The sequence below is a fragment of the Typopeltis vanoorti genome, chromosome 2, assembly GCF_054136105.1.
Source record: "Typopeltis vanoorti isolate ZY-2024b chromosome 2, IOZ_Tvanoo_1.0, whole genome shotgun sequence".
Taxonomy (NCBI): domain Eukaryota; kingdom Metazoa; phylum Arthropoda; class Arachnida; order Uropygi; family Thelyphonidae; genus Typopeltis; species Typopeltis vanoorti.
Window position 1 is genome coordinate 158,536,079 of NC_143550.1, and position 17,917 is coordinate 158,553,995.

At 36.3% G+C, this 17,917-nt stretch overlaps 1 protein-coding gene across 1 annotated transcript in view; it reads left to right on the forward strand.

Moving 5' to 3' along the window:
• The window catches only part of LOC150109564 (protein Obscurin-like), a 1,271,613-nt gene that overhangs the window by 948,521 nt on the left and 305,175 nt on the right, over positions 1-17,917 (forward strand). Inside the window, exon 72 of the mRNA XM_090402667.1 lies at positions 9,991-10,166. Coding sequence (XP_090258793.1) covers positions 9,991-10,166 — 176 coding nt within the window. The remainder of the gene's footprint in view (positions 1-9,990; positions 10,167-17,917) is intronic.

Here is a 17,917-nt window from a genome sequence, read left to right on the forward strand (position 1 = left end):
GTAGCTCACTAAATAAATGAGAATTTCTGCCTAATATAAGATTTCTTGAAATTTGGGATCCACTTAGGGGAGATCACATACACTTTTGTAAATTAAAGATACCAAGAAATTATATACTTTGTTTAATCCTTTATCCAAGTGTAAACAAACAAGTTTGCACCTGAACTATTTTCAGGACTGGGGCAACTCGTGGTAAAGGTGGTATGGGTAGTAGCCTTTCCAATAATGCATAGCATTATACATATCCACAAGGATATGTACTTTGCATTATGGGATACTAAGGCAAGTGATGTGAAGTCATACCACCTTTACCACGAGTTGCCCCAGTCCTGAAAATAGTTCAGGTGCAAGCTTGTTTGCTTACACTTGGATAAAGGATTAAACCAAGTATATAATTTCTTTGTATCTTTAATATTTAGTATAACCAAGTGGAAGAATTTTCAACAACTAACTATCTGTAATCCAGAGTATTTTAATTATATGGTGTGACACCTTTTGGCAACTCTATATGAAAATATGATTTCTGCATTACTTCAACCTTAATATCACCTCTGGATCTGGCTCCCACTGATGAGACCTCAATAAAGGTTGAAACTGGTCTGGGTAGTGACCCTTCTAATAATGCATAGCATTATACATGTCTGCAAGAATATGTACTTTGCATTATGAGATACTAAGGCAAGTGATGTGAAGTCACACCACCTTTACCACGAGTTGCCCCAGTCCTGAAAATAGTTCAAGTGCAAACTTGTTTGCTTACACTTGAATAAAGGATTAAACCAAGTATATAATTTCTTGGTATCTTTAATTTATAGTATAACCAAGTGGACAAACTTTCAACAACATACTTTTTTGGTTAAACTATATAAGAGGAAGTGGAGGAGGAATGGAATCCAATGTGAAGTCATTGGCTCTATATACACTAGTGTCCATAACCTAAGAATATTTCTGAAGATTACAATTGCAAATTCAGATGAATCAGCTTGTGGCAATTTGTATAACTGATGATTTCAAGTAGAAAGTGGGTACACATTCAAATTCAAATTTTCAAATCATGCATAAAGGGTTTTATGTGATAGCACTCAACAGGATAAAAGGCAACTAAGTGAATTGTGTTTGAAGGAAGCTCTTTTTGTGACGGAATAAAGTTGCAAACTTGGATGTCTTGTAATGTCTCATAGACATCATCTATAATTTCATGCAGAATAGAATGATTGGAAACCTTGAAGAAGCTTTCCGATAATTCTTTTGAATTACTGATATTGCCATGAAAGTTTCAAAATCTCACATAGCATTGTATCCAGGCTCTGGACAGTATTTCAAAAGAATGGAATGTGTTCCAGATGTTTGTTATGGGATTGCCCTTGCTCTGGCATGGAGCATGAAGAGAGAATTTTGGTTATAACAGCAAAATGTATTCAATGCACCATGACAGGTCAGCTTGCAAGTCGACTCCATTCAATCACAGGTATGCAGATATCTCAACAAATTGTAGCAAGATGTCGGCAATAAGTAGGCCTATATGCCCAAAGGCTTGCAGTCTGCATCCCTTTATCCACAGCTCATCATAGAGCATGTTTTTAGTGTTGTCGTATCCATGAATTGGGCAAGACACCAGTGCATTAATGTACATAATATTGCAGCAAAGTTCTTCAGCATCATGTTCAATTGTTCCATGGTGCTGTAGGCGAAGAATTCATTTTTATGAATGACAATGCCGCACCACATTGTACACGAGTAGTGAAGATACTTTTGGAGACCGAGGATATTAATCGAATCAAGTGACTGGCATGCTCTCCAGATCTCAACCTCATAGAATATGTTTGGGATGCAATATTGAGATGCATTAGTTACACATGGGGTCCCACAGGGCTCAGTACTGGGACCTGTATTGTTTAACCTTTATATCAATGACATTGTCGGTGGATTGCAAGGAGATATTCAGTTGTTTGCAGATGATGCGAAGCTGGGAAGGATTATTAGTAATAGTGCAGATGCAGCAGCCCTGCAAGAGGATTTAAATAAGCTGGATAGATGGGCAAATGAATGGGGTGTGTCGGTTTAATGCAGCAAAATGTAAGGTCTTGAGGTTTGGGAAACATTGATGGGACACTGCATACTCTATGGGAGGAGGTATACTGGAGGAAATAGGGGAGACAAGAGATCTGGGGTTGATGATTGTGAAATTTAGGGGACATATTGCAAAGGTGGCGAAGGTAACACAGAGGATTGCTGCAATAATGAGGACATGATCTGCAGAGATAAAACAGTTATCATTCCATTGTATAAGACCCTGATCAGACTACACTTGGACTATTGTTCTCAGATTTGGTCCACAGTATTTGAAGGGGATAAATTAACTGTGGAAAGGGTACAAAGGCAGATAACAAAGATGGTTTCAGGACTGTACAATGATAGTTATGAGGATCAGCTGAGGGAATGTGGACTGCAGAGTTTGGTGGATAGAAGGAGAGGTGATATGATTGAGACTTTTAAACTGTTGCGAGATGGTTACAGGGTTGACACTGGGGAGTTCTTTCGCTTAGTTGAACAGTGGGAAGGAGTGATGACAAGAAGCCATCCCTGGAAGTTATGAAAGGAATCTGTGAGCAAGAGGGTGAGGAGTGGTTTCTTTGCATGGAGGGTGGTTGAACCATGGAATGCATTGCCTGATGGAGTGGTGAGAGCGAGAACGATCAATGAGTTCAAGGAGTAGTATGATAGACTTTGTGTTTCTTGGGGGGGGGGGGGGACCTCTCCTCAATGAGTCTTGATAGACTTTGTGTTTCTTAGGAAGGACCTCCCATGAAGAGTCTTTTGACTCCATTGAGACCTGAATAATAATAATAATAATTACTACTTGAAATTCCACTTCAGAAAACAAACAAGGCCTTATCTTTGGGGCTGAGGGAGGACTGGACCTCAAGAACTACTGAATCACTTTTTGCTAAGCATTGCATGATGTTGTGAGAGCTGCATCACAGTTCAGGGTAGATATATTCCATACTGAAATGACTCTCTGCATAGCTGTAAGCACTGTACATGATTCCTAAACTGTGTCCTTAGGAAATTTGTTAACTTTTGCCAAAAACGTATTGAAATTTAATTTGTAAGAAATTTATAACACATTTATGTGTAATATAATTTATTAATATGTTGGCAATAAATTTATGTCCACATTTGGTTGTAGTCATGAAATTTTTTTCATATACAGATAAAAATGCAGGTGTGTTCTTAGCTTTAGGATGCCAGTGTATAAGTAGCCTAGTTATGAATGTACTTCACAGACAAATGTTGTTTACTTACATGAATAAAGAATGAAACATGAATATAAATTCATGGCAAGTTTTATTTAATTTGTAACCAAGTAAAAAAAAAAGAAAAAAAAATCTACATATGTAACCTTCAAACAAATCAATCCTCAATGGGAGCACTCTATACCAGTCATCATTTCGATCACTCTAAACATTTCCTTAAATGTGCACCTACGTGCAGTCATGTATCAAAGCCTTATAAACAGGGATAATAATTTACTTATTTCCACTTCTTTACCCAAGGAATTTCAACTCCCCACCTGAAAATACTCCAAATCCTTTGTCTCGTTACTTTCCAGTCCACTTTAGTCATGTAATAAACACTAAGTAATCTTTTCATAACAAGCATAACTTTTCACTTTCCTACATTAAACTGCAACCATTTCCCTTTCCCAAACCAAGGCGACCACCTCAGTTGTGACCAACCCTCTTAAGACTTCTGCGAAGAAAGGATACATATCCAACTACAAGGCCAGCGAGTTTTCAAAAGCTTAGGAGACATCTTGAAGCTATAGCATAGAATCAGGAATTAGATAGAAAGAGCACTGATAAAGAGCTATTTAACAGCAGCAATGTCTTAGTATATTCCAAAGGTCAAAAAACTAAATAAAGCTGGTGGAATGGTTGATATATAGTTTGGAAGATGACAAAGACATTATCAAGGCAGCTTAACATGAATGGTAATAAATCAGTTGGATGAAAACTATAAAGAGCAGCATAGGAAGGTGACTTGGTTGATAAGGTTAGTCAAAGTGCAGTATCAGCAGTTGTGTAATCAGGCCAAGAACAGTCCTTAAGAGTTCTTTCAGTATATAGCAAGCAGAAGAACAAATGAATATGAGAGACTGACATTAGTTGATGAAAATGGTAAATTAATAAAGTTATAAAGTTCAGGGAGCAATGTATAAGCTTTATCACACTCACAAGTTAGGATATATCAGGAGAGACTTGTGTGTCAGAAAGGGCATGTCAAAAGAGGAACTGTGTTGAAGGGAGGAATTTAGAAAAATTGATGTTAATAAGACAGTGGGACTTACTGACATGTCTTAAGTGAGTATTTCAGTGAGTTAATGGGAGCCTTGGCATATTTGTTTAACAAAAGTTTTGCAATCTTGAATTCCAAAAGAGGTGAAAGAGGTGCAGACGCAATAAACTCATTCCAATGTTTGCTAAACTAAAGGAAGCTATCAAATAACCAGGTGCTCATAAAATCTATCAGAAAGCGAGCCATTCCTTACTTCTTAATCAGTTACGAGTTTCTAAACATGAATTGGCAACAAATAATTTAAAAATTACAGAATTAGAAGCAGAATTGTCAAATACGTTAAATCAAGAATTGCTACTAGTGATTATTAGTGTCTCAAATAATTCGTGGATCAAAGTATATGATAAAAGTAATATTAATCTACATAAAAAATACCTTAATTTGTTAAATTGATCTAAGAAAAATACCAACAAATTACTGACCGAAAAATGGGTTGTCGACTTATGTAGCCATCCACTAACAAAAGATGAATTAAATGTTCTAGCAAGAGGTCATAAGTTTGCCATTTCACCTAAATGCATTCCATATTTATATTTTATACACAACATTGAAAGAAACATCAGCCATTTTCCAGTATTGAAGCCAAGACTTAGTTTCGAAATAGCCAAAATAATCTATGATGCCAAACCTTCGGACTTGAATATCCCACCTTCAGAATTGAAAGCTCTTACCTCCTTAAAACATAATAAAAACATAATCATCACCAGGGCCAACAAGAGAAATACCACTGTTGTTCTAGATACCAATTCATATGGCCGAAAAATGAATTTACTACTCCAAGATCGAAATACATATGTCAAACTTGATTATGATCCTACAAAAAGACAGCTCAAGAAACTCAACAAGTTACTTGATGAAACCACTTCCTTATATGAAGAAACAATAAAAAAACTCAGGACATACCATGCTAGGCCTCCTAGAATATATGGTGTAACTAAGCTTTACAAGAATGACGTTCCACTCAGACCCGTTGTGGATTCTATTAGTAGTTCAACTTACAAATTAATCAAGATTTTTATCTAACCTTCTCCATCCTCACATAAGCCACTCAGCCTCATCAATTAAAAATTCAACAGAGTTTCACGCAAAAATAAAAGACATTCAACTGTTGGAAACTTACATGCTAATTAGCTTCTACATTGTCTCCCTCTTCACTAATATTCCCCATAAGGAAATGGTAGACTTATTAACTCAACAATTTCATCTGATATTGTTGAATTATTCAAATTTGGTATTACGTCCAATTACTTCACTTGGAAAGAGAAAATTTACAAGCAAGAGGAAGGAACAGCAATGTGGTTCTCCCTTATCACCAAACTTAGCCAACCTTTTTCTAGAATACCTTGAAGAAAAAATTTTCAAGTTTAAACCCGAACCAAAAATTTGACTACTATATGTTGATGATGTCTTTGCTGTCTGGGGTCATTCCAAACAAGAACTACACCTATTTCTAGATAAAATAAACCTTCTTCATCCTCGCATCAAATTCACGCTAGAAAAAGAATCTCCACAGGGTTTCTCCTTTCTGGATTTACACATTATTATTATTATTATTATTATTCTGTGACACCTTCAGAGAGTCCAAAGACTCATCGAGGGGGAGAGTGTGCCAACACCATCGAACGATTTAACCCTTCTAACTACTAACTGCACTCAAACTTGCTTAACTTTTTGCGAGCCATTAGTAGCAGAGGCTCTACCAATCGACTAACCTTTGCTGGCAACCAAAGAAAAGAAGATGGTTCCATCTCCACTTCAGTCTATCGCAAGCCAACATTTTCAGGTTGCTACATTCACAATTCTTCTGCTCATCATCCATCTCAAAAATTTGGCATCATTAAATCATTAGTAACCAGAGCACAAACATTCTGCTCCTCTGAAGAATCTCTAAACCGAAAATTGGAAATAATCAAAAATACAGCCATACTAAATGGATACAATCTTAAAACAACTCAAAAAATCATCAGTCACTTCCCCACAGATCAACATAGACAAGAACAAGCCCGTAGGATTCCTATACTTTATGTCAAAGGCATCTCTGAACGTCTTTCAAAAATTATGAAGAAATACAAACTTGCTACTACCTACAAACCAATCAACCAGATCTATAACTTATTACCTTCTCCTAAAGACAAACTCTCACCTCTGATGCCACCTGGCATGTACAAGGTTCCATGTTCTTGTAAATTGTTTTACTATGGACAGACAGGTAGATCTGTTCATAAATGCATTTTGGAACATCAAGACCATATCCGTCTTATTAAACCACAAATATCTGGCCTTACACAACATGGAGTTGAAAACCCAAACCATAGGATCCATTGGAAAAAGACCAAACTTCTACACAGATCTTTATATAAACATGAACGTTTATATAAAGAAAGTGCTGAAGCCCTACTTCACAGACCAAATTAAACTGTAATGATGTTCTTGCTATTCCTAAAGTATGGGAAATTGTCATACAAAATTGTGTAAAATAATTTTACAATAGAATACATTAAAATTGATTAATGTAATCTATTTTTCCCCCTCCAGATATATTTTAATTTAATTCTATAACATGTTACTGCTTGCATATTGGGATTCCATTGTAATCATGCACCCTAACTGTATGTCATTCCTAGTATTGTTTGAATTAACTGTACTGACGATGTCCTGTGATACTTAGGATGAAATATTTACTTATTAAAACTTAATACTGTGGTTGTTACGTGTGTTTGTTTAGTCATGAATTCTCCATAGGTTTCATTGTACAATAAAAGACGTGGAAGAAGGTAAAACCGTTCTCCTTTAGAAAAGATGAGATAAGACCAAGGCTGTAAATTATAAACCAAAGTGTTTGTTTGGAGTTCTGGTGAAGGTGCTGAAGAGGTTGGTGAGGACTATAATCCAAAATTGGGTTCAGGATATATTGACATTTGTTAAAGAGGAATTATGTTTTAGCAATCTATTTACATATCACAACAAGATAACACATGTCGCTTGGACATGGACTTTCATATACTTCATATATTTAGTTTTTCAGAGGCCTTTGATAGATTGTTTCATGAGAGGCTGGTACTGTTGGGATGATGAGATAGCAACTGGAAGTAAAGAAAATTAATTTCTTGAGTTTTTGAGGAACAACTACTTCAGGTAGTATGTAACAGAGGGTACACAAGGATTGAGAGTCTTGGATTTGATCATCTCATCAAAGGATATTATTATAAATAAGGTGTGTCAAATCTCCCTCCATTTGGTGAGAGTGACCATGAAGTGATTACTCGGGTGGCTGCCAGCCATGTGAGGACTTCTGTTAGATAAGGGTATATGTGAAACTATAAGGTTGGTGATCATGAGAAGCTCAGAAGACAGCTTGTAGCTGTAGCATAGAATGAAGAGTTGGGTGGACAGGAGAGCAATAATACTTGGGTGACATTCAAGAACTGTCTAGTAGCAGCAATGTCTAAATGTATTCCAAAGTTCAGAAGACTAAATAAGGTAGGTGTGAAATGGATGAATGAAGAGATTGAGCATGCAATAGAGCAAAAAAAAATCATGAGCAGTTCATAAAGGTCGTTCCTCCTTGTGAATGTGACATCATGAAGAGTTTGAGAGTAGTGGATAATGAGGAGAGACTGACTGTGAGTGAGAAAGAGGTATATGGAGAATTAAGCAAACTTGATATTAATAAGGCTGTGGGACTTAATGATATTGAGTCAAATTATAGGCCAATTTGGTGTCAGGAGATGTGATTAAAATGTTAGAAAGACTGCTGAGAATCAGCATTCAGAATCGAGTTGATAATAATGTGATATCTTTGATGGACAGAACAGATTTGCTAAAGGGAAGTCATGTTTTAGTAATCTACTTACTTATTGCAATAAGGTGATAGCATCATTGGATGTGAGAAAGAGATACCTAACAGTATACTTAGACTTTGTGAAGGCTTTTCATAGATTACCACATGATAAGATGATAGTCAAACTAGACCAGATGAGATTGGATATTAGACTAGTGCATTGGATTGGAGGTGGGCTGTCTGATAGGTATCAACAAGTTGTCTATGGGGGGAGCAATATCCCAATAGAAGAAAGTCACTAATGGTGTGCCTCAGGGGTCTGTTTAAACTGTATTAACATACAGTTGATATTGGGGAAGATTTGAATGGAGATATTCAGTTGTTTTCAGATGATGCAAAATTGGGACAAAGTTAGAACAGATATTGTGGCCTTACAAGAAGACTTGAATAGACTGAGTGAATGGGCTTGGGAGTGGGAAAACTAGTATAATGTTGCAAAATGTAAGGTTTTAAAATTTGGAAAGCAAAGTTGGGATGTAGAATTTACTCTTGATAGGAATTTATTGTTGGAGGTGGAGGAAATAAGAGATTTTGAGGTGATGGTAGAAAAGGATCTCAGATTTAGAGGACATATTGTCAAAACTATGAGGACAACACAATGAATTCTGGGAATGATGCAGAGGACACTGACTTGCAGAAATAAGAAGATTCTGGTTCCATTGTATTAGGCTCTGAATAGACCATATATGGACTACTGTGCACAATTTTAGTCACCTGGTTTTCAAAGGCTGAAGAGTTGTTGCAGTGGGTCCAGAAACCAAAATAGTTTTTGATCTCAGGAATGTTGAATGTGAAGAATGGTTGAGATAATGCAATTTGCAGAGTCTAGTGGATAGAAGGCCAGTTTGCCTCAAAAGAAGGGTGATATGATAGAGATGCACAAGTTAGTGCTGGGTTGTTATGGGATTAATGTTGAAAAGGTTTTTCATAAAATGGTGGGAGATGGGGAGAAAACAAGAGGTCATCCATGGAACCTATATAAGGATTGTGTGAGCAAGGAAGTGAGAAGTAGGTTTTTTTCCATGAAGAGTTTTGAATGATTGACTGAGAATGTGGTGTCTGCAGAGAATTTGAATGTTTTAGGTGTGGTATGATGAGCTGTATATATGACAAAAGGTCATACACAGATAAGTCTATGACTCCATGGGATCTTAGGATAATAATAATGGGGTGGACACATTTGGGATGCTCTCCAGATGTTAACCCCATTGAACTCATTTGGGACACAATAGGGAGATGCATTGATGCTCGAAATTCCTCCCCTCCAGAGAACAAACAAGACCGACCTTATCCTTTCCCTGAAGGAGCAGTGGGCTAGTTTGCCTCAAAAACTTGTCAATCACTTGTTGCTAAGCATGGTATGATGTGAGATCTGCATTGCATTTCAGGGTTGACATATTCCATACTGAAATGTCTCTCTGCATTGTTTTCAGTAAGCACTGTACATTAATTCTTTGACTACTTCCTTAGGAAATTTGTAACATTTGCCAAAAAAGTATTGCAGTTTAATTTGTATGAAATTATAACACATTTTTGTGTAATATAATTTATTTTTTATAATTTTATAATTTAGAATGACGGCAATAAATTTATGTCCCCATTTGGCTGTAGGCATGAAATTTTTTTTATATACTGTTAAAAATGGCAACACATCCTTAGCTTTTGGACACCAGTGTGTCTATTACCATCAGAATCTCATAGCCTTATTATTTATGTGTTCCTTTGATAACTGAATCTTCAAAAATTATCTCACTATTTAAAAATATTCTATAATCATGTTATTTTTGCAGGTTTAAGGATGGTGAACAGTTTGAAATGTCACCTAGGCATAATGTAGATTTAGAACCCAATGGAATTCTCCGCCTTATCATTTATGGGGTAAAGCCATCAGATATAGGTGAATACCGTTGTTCTATCTCAAATCGCTATGGAAGTGATACATGCACTGCTAAAATCATGCTACAAGGTAAATATGTCACTTTATGGTATATTACAGTTTCTTTAAAAAATAAAAAATTAAAAAAAAAGTAGACCTACATATGTTTTGGTTAAATAGTTTACTGCTCTGATTTTATTATATATTTATGTTATTATTATCAACTCCATGGAGTCAGAAAATTCATCAGTGAGGCCCATACTAATCATTTTTCACACAATACCTATCATATCTCTTCTTAATTTCATTCATTGTCAGAGCACATCACTCACAACTGCCTGTAGCAATCCAGTACATTCATTCACCACTATACAACCAAAATATCTCATCCTCACACCTTTATTAACAACATTCTTACACAAATTCTGCTAATGATCCCTAGTTCTTTCCCTAACTGTCATATATTGAAAACATTCTTTTATATCAGCCTTACAGAACTTCTTTAGTAATTATTTTCTATCACATCCATTTTTTTCCACTTGGCAGCTAAATTTTGCAGCCACACACCTTCAATCTCTCCTCATGGGGAGTATTCTAATGACCTGCCACCATCTTGGTAACTTATATCTGGATTTTTTCACCACCTCTTCATTCCCAAGATGCCCAGGTGCACATTGACCGGTAACAAATCTATCACCGGTCAATGTGTTGCCATATCATAGCATTATAAAGAGGGATAATAACTTCTCTGTCTCTACTTTTTAATCTATTCTTCAACATCCAAGTGATTCTTTAAACTTTGATTGAAGTTCACTTACAAAGTTACAATGTGTTATCTATTCTCTTTTAATATAAGTCATAGATTAATATTCAATGCTTTTTTTTTTCAGTATTTACTTAAGTGTAAATTGTGAATTGTCAATTCACATTATTTTTATGTTATTATTGTTTTCAGCCTTAGTAGTTGTAATATTCAGACACAATTCACACTACCAATGAATTCTGCTTCTTTGGCTGACATTTATTAATATATTTTACATATTATCTAGTTTACAAAACTAGATAATATGTAAAATACCTTTATTATTATTATTATTGTAGAGCCTCTGCTACTAATGGCTCATGCAAAAATTTAAGCAAGTTTGTGTGCAGTTAATAGTTGGAAGGGATCATTGTTTATAAAATCTCAAACCTTACACTTTGTGATATTGAATTGACAGTTCCACTTGCCTGCCCATTCATGTAATCTACTCAATTCCTCCTGTAAGGCCAATAACATCTGCTTGACTCTGCATTGCTCACCCCAATTTTGCATCATCTGCATATCACTAGTTAAGCCCATCCCAATAGCATTAACATACAAATTGAACAACAATGATCCTTTGACTCCTGCGGTACACAATTAGTAACCTTTCTATTTGGGAATAAACATATACATCTCCCATATACAACTTTCTGATACTATCTGACAGCCATTCACTGATCCAACTCAAGAGTCTGTTAACCAATCCTATCTGTTTCAATTTATTTATCAGCTTGTAGTGTGGCAGTCTATTAAAAGCTTTTGCAAAATCCAAGTACACCAATGCATATGAATCTTTCCTGTCCATAGTATTTGTCACCTTGTTATAGGACATAAGTAAGTTAGTGAAACATGATCTCCCCTTAACAGACCCATGCTGATAACCACAGAGAATACTGTTGTTATCGACCCATTTCTGTACCTTCACCACAACTCCAGATATAACAAACTTTCATATAATTTGAAGCTACAGCCTTATCACCACCTTTATTCAGTAGAACAATTTTACCCTCCTTCCACTCCCTTGGAACCTGTGCTATTGGAAAACTTTTATTAAACAGACATGCCAGTGCTACTGGCAGTTCCCTGGAACATTCCTTTAAGATGCATGATGATATGTCAACAAATCTTATTGCCTTATTGACATCAAGTTTATTTATTTCCTCAAATACCTTCTGCTCACAGTTAAGCCAGCTTTTCCTATGTTCTCTACACTTATGTTAGTCACGATTCCACCCTATTCAGGATGAAACACCCTTATAAATTAATCACTGAATGCCTTCAACAATGTCTTCTGTCTTCTGCAGCAGTTACCATTCTATCACTTTCATTCATTAACATCATCTTACCATGATCATTCTTCCTTCTACTTACCACATATCTAAAAAAACTCTCTAGGCATTTTCTTTACCTGATTTGCCAATTTCTGCTCATACTCTACTTTTGTTTTCCTTAATAACTGAGTCACTCTCTTGGCTTGTTCTTATATTCTTCATGTAACTGATTATTACCATTTTTCATCTTGCTGCCGCCAAAGTACCTTCTTCTTCCAGATTTCAAGATCACAAGCTTAAGCTCCTTATTAATCCATTTTAAATCTACCTTATTCAGCCATTTAGCCTTTTGAGTACATGCACACATTGTATGCTGTTATGTATTTCTTTGGCAGTTCCCAAGCAGCATTTATTTCCTTACCACTCAACTCCTCATCCCATGCTATATATCTCCAAGTTGTCTCCTAAGCTTGTTATAATCACCAGCCTTGTAATTCCACAATATAATTTCTTCACAAAAGACTGCATATGGCTAGCCACAGCTGAGGTGATCACAACTGGAAGAAAGTGTGAAACACTACTCAGAATTACATCCTCTGAATGAAATGATCAGATCTAAACTCTCGATCCTTGCGTGTCCTCCTTTACATGCCATTTCAGATAGTTATCTATCAAGCACTCGAGAAATTCATTTTCCTTATTCCCAAATGTTATCTCTTCATTTCAACTACACTGCCATTATTAAAATCATCCATAATAATTATCCTTCCTTTATTTACTAATTCAAGTTGTTTATACATTTCTTCATCATCACCCACCATATTCTGAGGCCTGTAGCACCATTCAACTAAATATGTCTTCCTGTCAACCTCCATGTTACTCCACACTGCCTCATAACCATTGATATTACTTCCCTTTTTCATGTCTATCTTATGTGGACATAATTCCCCTGCAGCACTCCCCCTCCCTTCTTATCCTTTCTATCCTCATGAAAAATACTGTATACTTCCATTTTTATTCCGGTAAGAATATCATCTTCATTCAACCATGTTTTACTTCTTCCAATGATTTTGGGACGAATAAACTCAATTAGGAAACCATTTCATTTCCCTTATTTCTAATACTTTTATATCAGAAATAAGGCCTTTATAAACAAACACAGTAATTTATTTTTAGGTCTATAATCAGTCCCGTCCAAGCCACTTGTTCACACTTGTTCTAATCACTTTCAACTTTCCCACCCACATCACAATATACTTCATCTTCATACACACATTCACTGCTACTTTCAGTATTCTCCCTAGGCCATGTCTTCCTGTCCACCCAGGCTCTCCCTATTTCCCTGTTCCTCTCGCATTCCCATTCTCTCTTCATCTCTCACACTACTCCTGTTTTCAATGCCAAGCACTTCTGTCTCTTCAGTAACACACTCCTGATTTTTCACTTTATCTGTTGCTTTTGATTTCCTGCACGCATCACATGCTGCTCTTCTGCACACTGTGCTTCCATCCAGCAATAATTTCTCCAGTGCACTCAATTCAAAACCATTCAAATGCAACCCATCGTGCCTGTATAATTTCATTCTTCCCTCAAAGACATGCCATATGGCCTCTAACTATACTCCCTTCTCCTCACACAGCTCTGCTAGCATATCATTCATGATTTTGGCTCTCTGTCGCAACTCATCATTGTCATACCTCGGCGACACACTGACAACCTTTTCCACTAGACGATTATCTTTCACTCTTCTCAATAACCTCCTGATATTTGCCCTCGCATGCTCGTTATGTCCACTTAGATAATTTGTCCCCACAATCACCTCTAACTTTCCTGCTTGTTTCTTCCTCATGTCCAGTGCCTGAATTATCCTACTCATTCTCTCTCCTGGATAGCAGACCTTATGGACTCTCTCATGAACTAATTCTCTAAGTACGGAATCTCCATATACTGCTATCTTGGAATCATTCATTGTGTCTTTTACTTTCTTTTCTTTCATTCTATTCTCATGCACACTTTCATTAGTTTTCACTAAATGTCTAATATTATTCCAAATATTCTTCATTTTATTTTTCATTTTCAATAACTGTTTCATCAAATCTTGCATTCAGACAATTTCACTCTCCATCACTCCTGAAGTCTCACTACCTCCCATTCTGCTGCACCTTACTTCCGTTTCCTCATTCATACTTTCTTTTGCTTCTTTATCATTAACTTTTGCTTTATTATTCTTGCATTCTTTCACTTCCTCAGTTTCACTAGCTTTTGTTTCTTTACCATTTCTTTCATTTACGATTTTTACCAGAAATCCTGGCAAAAATCGTGCAGACACACTTCTTTATCAAAAATAAATTGTACAACACTAAAATTCATGAAATATTGCCAATTATTACCCAACATAGCACTTATCTTTCTGGAGCTCTTTCCAACACTACACAACTTACGGCCCTCTTTCCAAAACATCATCATTTATTCCTGACCTGTTCACAGAGCAAACGTGATACTCTGATAGTACATAATTAAGTTTATATTATGACTAGCAGCATATAAACAGTTTTTTTCTAATTAATCTATTATTTTTCAGGTCAAAGTTCTTACATTTTGATCTTTCTAAGGTGCAATTTATTTCCATCAGTCTTCCCAGATTTTGGTCTTCCTGTGGATTTTTTACCTGCCATTCCAGTACCAGATGTCAAAATTGTAGGAAAGAAGACCTATTTTGTTAACTTTTTTAGTGAATGTATCACCTTACATTTTCTCTGCTTGCACATTGTTGGATGTTAATCACATGAAGTTTCTTTCCAGTACCTTCATTTTTAATATGATTCTTCCTTTTAATATGATCCTGTTCATTCCTGTTCGTAATGTTCTCTGATCATTTTTATTTCTCACCCACAATCATTAACTTTCCAATGCACTTTTTTTTTTCACTTGTCCTACATCTTGTCCACTTTCCAAGCCCTGGTTCAACAAAAAATATGTGAAAGCAGTCAAGGAAAAAAATTCACCTTGTTGCAGGTGGGTCACATCAAGAATTTTAGCTTCATACTCGACCTATACCAATGCATGCAACAAATGCAAAATAGTCATCAGTAGAACCAAATCAGAGTTTGCATAAAGGCCAACAGCAGAAAACTTGTCTCCTGCTCAAATTAAAGCTATGCCTTCTGCTCACCCACACCCTCTCTCTCTCTCTCTTTCATCCTGATGGTGTTATTGCTAATTCAGCCAAATCTAAAGCTGTCCTCCTGGCATTACTCTCTTTTTCAACTCCTGCACAGATGATCAAGGGAAATCTCCTGCCACCATACTGGGATCCAAGCATCTTATTGTCTCCTGTAGTTTTTTGACAAAAAATTATATCAAAAACTACGAATAACCAAATAGTGTCCAAGACACTAAAAGGTCTTCTGGTCCTGATGACATCTCTCTAATTTTTCTCAAACATTGTGCTCTAGAACCAGCACCTGCCCTGCATCATCTGTGCAATCTATTATACTTATCTGGTAATTATCCCAGTTCATGGAAGTATTCTCATATCCAACTTATTCCAAAAAAGGGAGATAGAAGTCTGCTATCAAATTACCAACCAACCAATTGCCATTACCTTTGTCCTCTCCAAAATAATGGAGAAAGTCATCAATAGTGAACTTCTCCACTACTTAGAGGTCCACCAGTTAATCAGCAACTAGAAGTATGAATTCTGCCATTCAAGGATCTACAACTAACGTCTTAGCTTACATGACCCACCACTGAACATAAACCATGGAAAGATTCAGAGAAACTTGTTCTCTTGCTCTTGACACTTCCAGAGCTTTTGACTGTGTCCGGCATCGAGGCTTGCTAAACTGATTACCATTCTTTGGTCTCCCTGCCACACTCTATAATTGGATAGTCAGCTTTTTCTCTGGCCATTCTCTGCAAGTCAAGGTAGACAGGCCCTTTCTTTGAGCTTCACCACCAATGCAGTACTACCTCAAGGCTCAGTCCTATCACCTACTTTCCTTTTCCTATACATAAATGACCCCTACTCTCAATCATCACTATTATTTCTGTTCACAACTTTGCTGATGATAGTACTCTCCACTATCATACTCATTTGACAAACTATGTGGTACTCTGACATCCCAGGCTACAAGATGATATACAACCAGTACCTTAAACATTGATCTTCATACTATCCTTCACTAGGATGATGACAACCTTTTGATGTTCAATGCCACCAAAATACAGTCTTGCATTTTCTCTCACAAGATCTGAAGATCTCAGGTCAGCTACCCTTGCCCTCAGTAATGCACAAATGTTCAATGCCACCAAACAAGATTAGATCACCAGACAAGATTAGATCTATGCTTGGACTAACATTTACTGGCAGTCTTTCCATATACATATCATATCAATATCTTCCTCGGCATCCAAAATAGGCATCCTCAAGTTATTGAAGATGCTATTGTGCATTCAACCAACTCTTAACTATATACAAATCCAAAATTTGTCCATGCTTAGAATACGCTCTCATGTTTGGAGTAATGCACCCAAAACTTCCCTAAAAATCCTTGATGCTGTTGAGAGGAGAGCAATTAGGCTCATAGATGATTCCTCTCTTACAGATTCAACCTCTCTCTCACAGATACAATGTTTCCACACTTTATCTGTTCTAGGTACTTCAATGGTCATTGCTGTGCTGAAATGCTTCCACTTTCTGTTGTACTTGTTAATAAAAGAGCAGCAACTGTCCACCATTCCTTTATTGTGCAACTGCAAATACATGGACCTGCTTTTCCTCTTCCTCTTTTATTCCATCCACCTCTATCCTCTGGAACAGTCTTCCTCATGAAGTATTCCTAAACAGCTACAACCTGCATTTCTTCAAAAAGAAACATCAGTAAACTTCTATCTTGGTCTTCACCTGCATCCCACACTGATGCAGGTGAAATGGCACTGATGTGCTTATAGGTCCTTCAACCTCTTATTCATGGGATCAATATAAAAAAAAATCTCACATTCATAAGTTGACCTTTTGAAGATTATTGTATGCTGATAGTTTAGAGTTTGGGATAATTTCACTCTTATGAGATACAGCAATCCCTTGATTAATGTGCCTAATGCATTCTTTAAAACAGGTGCATTAATCGAAAATGCACTAATCGAATATAATAACCTATGGGAAAATATATAATTCGTTCCTTAGATTTCTTTTTTTGACCCTTAAGTTTTTTTTATAAAAGAATTAGGGTATGTCTCAGGGCCTAGTTAAAGGAAAACCATGAAGCTGAAAGACAATAAAACATATTCAGAATATAAATTTATTATTCTGCTTCTTAACAAAGAATTGAGCTAACGTAGTTTGGCAGGCATTCTGTTTCTTTTTTTCATACAACTGACAGTATGGCCCTATTGCCTCTTCTGCAAATTTTACTGGTTCTCTCTTTACCAGGATCAGCCACTAAGCATTACTGCTTAAAAACTTCGATTGCACAAAAAATATTTTAAAATTGTTTCTGTGAAATCTCTTTGGGCTTGTCATTAAATTTTCTTCATATTCTTTAGGATCTTCCCGCTGTGCATCTAAATTTAGCAGGTCGGAATCACTCAACTTCTCAGAATGAGATTTAATTAATTACATTCATTTGAAAAGCCTCTTAAATCATTTGCACAATGTGGAAGAATGTGCTTCCAAACAGCTCACATATTGCTAGCAGTAATTTTATTCGACTTTACAACTTTATAACTAGGCTGAGATTTCTCTGATTTGGCCAGAAAAGTCT